Source organism: Arachis ipaensis, chromosome B04 (assembly GCF_000816755.2).
Source record: "Arachis ipaensis cultivar K30076 chromosome B04, Araip1.1, whole genome shotgun sequence".
NCBI lineage: Eukaryota > Viridiplantae > Streptophyta > Magnoliopsida > Fabales > Fabaceae > Arachis > Arachis ipaensis.
Genome location: NC_029788.2, coordinates 4,813,678 through 4,819,058, shown reverse-complemented (window position 1 = coordinate 4,819,058; position 5,381 = coordinate 4,813,678). Strand labels below are relative to the sequence as shown.

General features: G+C 38.2%; 2 protein-coding genes across 2 annotated transcripts in view; one reads left to right on the top strand and one right to left on the bottom strand.

The window, feature by feature from the left end:
• The window catches only part of LOC107638551 (gibberellin 2-beta-dioxygenase 8), a gene marked incomplete at its 5' end in the record, with an annotated part of 4,008 nt that extends 2,379 nt beyond the window's left edge, over positions 1-1,629 (top strand). The window contains 2 exon segments of the mRNA XM_016341883.1: positions 768-1,098; positions 1,190-1,629. Coding sequence (XP_016197369.1) covers positions 768-1,098; positions 1,190-1,420 — 562 coding nt within the window.
• Positions 3,201-5,307, bottom strand: LOC107638549 (BSD domain-containing protein 1). Its single transcript, XM_016341881.2, has one exon. It carries the CDS (start codon positions 5,134-5,136, stop codon positions 3,718-3,720), a length of 1,419 nt encoding a protein of 472 aa, XP_016197367.1. The 5' UTR covers positions 5,137-5,307; the 3' UTR covers positions 3,201-3,717.

The window sequence follows — 5,381 nt, the reverse complement described above, 5'->3', positions numbered from 1 at the left end:
ATTTTTACTTATCCTAAAATGTTTGTAGAATGACTAGTACATAAATTTGTGGGGAAAAAATGATAAATATACAATAAAGTAATGTGATTCTAGTCATTTTACAAACATTTCATGAATGAGTAAAATTTTTAAAAATAAAATTATAAAAAAATAAATTTATTTAGAATCAAAGTAATGTGATTAAGTGCAATTAACTTAGATGTGATTAAAAAATAATTGAATAACTATGTACTGTAAAATATTGATATTAGTGAAGGATAAAATTAAATTTTATTTTTATGTATCGTTTTTGTCCCAACGTTTTCGTCATAATTAAGTCTCTAACGTTTTAAAATCGTTTCAATTTTGCCCCGCTGTCAATTCCGTTAACAAATTCCTAATAGCAGAGAAATATTGAGTCAATTTTGAAACGTTAGGGACTTAAATAGAACGATTTAAACGTTAGGGGCAACTTTGAGACTTACCCAAACATTGGAGACAAAAACGACACTTTACTCTAATAAATAATATATACTATTTCTAAATTTATTTCAAGAATACAAGTTAAAAATAAGGTTGGACAAAGCTAATATGTGCTGGTATTTCGTATTTAGGTGTGTTTAAACGTATCTGAAAAAAATTTTATTTTAAGACAAGGTTGGACAAGATACCTGTATTGCAAAGGATAATGACAACATATACACATTCATAGCATTTGACTTAATTTAATTAGTTTTCAAACATAATTATGATCAATTAAGGGTCTACATATATGTTTGGTTTGCAAGATTGCTTCTAATGGAGTATGAAACCCATCTATCAAGAATTGCAACAACAATATTCAAAGTGATGGTGAAGAACCTTGACCTAAACAATAACAATATGACGATGAAGCAATATGTATCTCGAGAGACAGGAATGGTGCGAATGTATCGATATCCTGCTTGTTCGGACACAAGCATTGGTTGGGGAATGGAGGTTCACACAGATAGCTCAGTGTTGTCCATATTGAACCAAGATGACCAAGTCAGTGGCCTTCAGGTCCTCAAAGATGATCAATGGCTTACTGTCAAACCAATCTCCAATACATTGATTGTCAACCTTGGAGACATGATGCAGGTCCACATTTATTCTTTACTTTCTATTTCAATTCAAAAGTTTCTCATATATACATTGACATTTTAATTCATGATAATGTTTGTGGCTTTAGGCAATGAGCAATGACAAATACAAGAGTGTGCAACACAGAGTGAGGGTGAACAAGGAGAGAGAGAGGATCTCAATATGCTATTTTGTGTTCCCTAGTGAAGGTGCTGTGATTGAGAGCCCAAATTACAAGCCCTTTACTTACAATGAGTTTAGAGAACAAGTACAACAAGACGTCAAGGCCCTTGGCTACAAGGTTGGGCTTCCAAGGTTTAAGCACAGTCAACACTTTTGACCTTGTTAGGCTTTGGCCCCTCTCTCCAATCTTGTTTAATCTGTTACCTTATTAAGCATAGAATAATGGACGAGTTCTTCAACAAGGCACAGTATTTAAGGGATTTTGATTTACTACGAGTCATGGTGTAACTTAGAGAGAATGTTTGGGTATGCTTGAATTTTGTTTTTTTCTTTTTTTTATCCAAAATTATTTTTATTACTCTGCATCAACTATATACTGCGTACAACCACGATAACCAAATCCAAGTTTTGTAACCAACTTGGATTGGTCGAATGATTAGCTTACTCGTATGTTTAAACAAGTATTGGAAGTTCGAATTCTATCTTGTATATGCAGCAACTCATTGACCAGCAATAGACCCTTAAATGGAATTCAGATCCGTAACGGATTAATCCTTATCCTACTGAGGTGGGAGATACCATGGAAACCAAACCAAATCCAAGTTTTGTTGATAGGTTAAGGTATTGTTTTGGTCCCCAACGTTTGGGGTGAACCTTATTTTGATCCCTAACGTTTTAATCATCTTATTTTTATCCCAAAACATGTAAAATGACATCAATGTTATCTCACCGTCAAATTCTTCACTAACACTTAACAAAATTGATGTGTTGCTAATATTTTTGTTAAAACTATATTTTCTCAATCTCCTCTCCCTCAATCTCCTCTCCCACCTTTACTTTTTCAACAAGTCCAAATTTCATTCTCCTACTCCTTTCTTTTTTATTCTCAAATCTCTCTTGGAGAATTAATAGTGTAAAAGGAAGAGGAAGAAGGGAGTAAGAAAATGGAAATTTGGATTTGTTGAGAGGGTGAAAGTGGGAAAAGGGAGTTGAGCAAACATAGTTTTAACAAAAACACTATTAATAGTACATCAATTTCATTACTTGTTAGTGAGAAATTGGATAGTGGAATAACATTGATGTCATTTTAAACGTTTTGGAATTAAAATAGGACAATTAAAATGTTAAGAACCAAAATAAGATTCCCCTTAAATATTGGAGACCAAAACAGAACTTTACCTTGTTGGTAATTGGTATGATAGGGCTATGTCACTGGGTTCTATATCTAACTTAACTCCATTTCGAATTTGGAATTATAAGCTTCTTGCCAATGAGCCTTGACTCTAATAGCATTTCTCCCTCCTCCCCACTTCAAGGTCTAGGGTTCAAACTCTAGAGAATGCAATTGAGGAAAAAAAATGTGATAAAATATGTGAGGAGTGTGTTGTGTACCTAGAATTGGGAGTTATCCAATCCATTGGAGTACCTAGGATTGGACCCCAATCCACCGACCAAAAAAAAAAAAAAGAAGAATTATAAGCTTCTTGTGACAACTAACATTGTAACGTGTTTCGCCACGCAGTAGCATGACGATACGGTTTCTCGATATGATTTTCGCAACATAGCATAGGCCTTAGGAGGCACCCTTAGAAATGATTGCAGCACATTTCTTCACAGAAATGGGAATAGTGTTATTAACTTTGATTCCAATGATGTGAATTGCATATTCTGCTCCTAGCTTTGTGAATTTCAATTAATTGGCACACAAAAGTATTGTATTTTACCATGTCCTTGTAGACCTGGATTATGTCCAAGCACAAGCACTGGCTCGGATTTGCACCCCCGGGGGCCGCTTTCCCCCAACACACACACACACACACACACACACACATCCTTGGCACCGAAGATCAATGCAAAGACCTGAGTATTTAACTTAAATGACATGTTGGCAGAACAATTATTTTCAAATGCTTTCTCAAAACTATAATGAGATAAGATAGCCCAAATACATTATCAGGAATACGCATTTGAATAGAACAAAAATTACGAACAAGATCGACTTTTTTGCTTGGGTGCTTACACCATGCTCAAAGTGGACCAGTTCACAAACCAACATCAATCATCTTGACGCTTACTCATCAAAGTTAAAGGAGGTAGGGGTGCTGATTGGACAGCCTTGTCTATCTATTTTCAAATACAAAGTTTAAGGAAAGAAAATTGCAATGAACGTAAATGCAAACTATTACAAGTTGCTGCTTAAAGACATACTTTCTACGTAAGTCATCTAAAATGATGCAAAAACCCTTCCTCAGGTTGGATGAATGAAGATTCCACATGAACTTACAAATTAAACTTCATTGCAAATGGTGTACACCTTGCCACTTAAGCTTGTGTGTAAGGGTAAGACATAAAAAATAGAGTTTATTTACATTGCTAAGTTACAAAGAAAGAATTATACAATTAATAAGCAATTCCTGTTTATAAATGATAATGATTCTGAAACTCACATTTTGTTTATGATTTAACATCCTCATCATCATCTTCAATATCCCAACTGAGATCCTCCTCTTGGTCTGCTGCAGTCAACCTCTTCCGCAAATCACCCCTACTTGTGGACCCACCAGCATCCCCCTTATTTTCATCATTGCTAACAATATCTTCAATTTCGTCCCATCCAATGTCTTCTTCCCCATGTGTGGAAGGCTGGCTTGAAACCACAGAAAAATCACTATCTTTGCAAGATCCTCCATTTTCATTATCTGTCTTCACTTCAGATGCCTCTTTCTCTTCATATTTCATATCTAACTCACCATCGCCACCATCACTTACAGTTGCAGCAACACTAGATGGAGATGCCACATTCCTTTCATACTCCACCTCCGCCGGCTTATCATCACCATCAGTTTTAGAATCAGAAGTAACACCCTTTCCATCACTTTCTATCTTCAAATCCTTCTCCCCAGGACTAATTCTCTCAACAGCATTGTTACCCGTGGCAGCATCAGCAGAATTTCCCCCCTCCACCTCTGGCTGCTGCTGCGCATTCCTGGCAGAGCTACCTTTCGGCTCATATCCATCGTCATTGTCATCATCGTCGTCGAAGTCCCAGCTCAAATCCTCCTCTTCCTCTCCAGAAATTGCGCGATTCACGAGCTTCACCCTCGCCTCCTCGGCCTGATTCAGTTTATGCAGCCTATAAAAATACCTAGTCCAGAAGCTATCATGATCAGTCCTACTAGGCACGACCTTCCTATAAATCCCCTCAACACTACCATTCTCCTCCATCAAATTCCCAATCTCCTCACCCTTATCCCCCAACACAAACCCTAATTTCCACTCCTCATAATTTTCCAAATCCTCAGGATCCTCCACATAGGTATTCACGTCGTTCTGAAGAGCACGTACCAGCGCATCAAACCTACTATAACGTTTCAAATCAAAACTACCGCCGCTACTACTCAACCGATTCCTAGCAAGATTGTTGTTATCGGAATCTGAGGAATCGAAATCAGGGGCGAGGAGAGAGTCTCTACCGTGAGAGATGATCTTAGCCGTCGATTTCCACACGGTGAAGCCGATGTCGTCTATGGCCTGGCCGACGGTCTCGAGCGACTCCTGCGCCACGGTGGCGCCGGCGTCGAGGGAGGATGGGAGATCCTTGACGGCACGTGATGCTGCCTCACGGATCACCGCAGTCTCCATCCTCAGTCCGGAGCTGAAATCCTCGAGATCGCGGCGGTAGTTCTCGAGAACAGACTCCGATTTGGACGCTAGGGTTTGGATCAGGCCTCCGAAGCTCCATGCATCGCCGGATGAGGAGTTTTCTGCGTCCGCAGTAGGGGGCTCGTTATCATCGTGATCTGGATCCGGTTGTTCGGATTGGTGTGTCGGCGAATCGGGTTCCTCGGAGAAGACGGACGCGAAGAAGTTCATGGCGGCAACACGCAACGATGTCGTTCGCTATCCCTTCTGTCGTTTATCACCTTTTTTGGAAATGTGTTGTTTGAGAAGAAAAGAAAACTGCAAAGGGTTTTATGAATTGTGAATTGTGTTATAGGAATATAGGCACTGGATTTGGAGGCAGAGAAACTGGTTATGGGCATGAAAATGAAATATATTATTATTATAAATTTATTTTAATATAAAATAATTTTATATGTCTATTCAATTTCGTGTAA

Bases quoted from the DNA above. Each gene is read 5' to 3' on its own strand.
- LOC107638549 (XM_016341881.2), bottom strand. From the start codon at position 5,136: ATGAACTTCTTCGCGTCCGTCTTCTCCGAGGAACCCGATTCGCCGACA.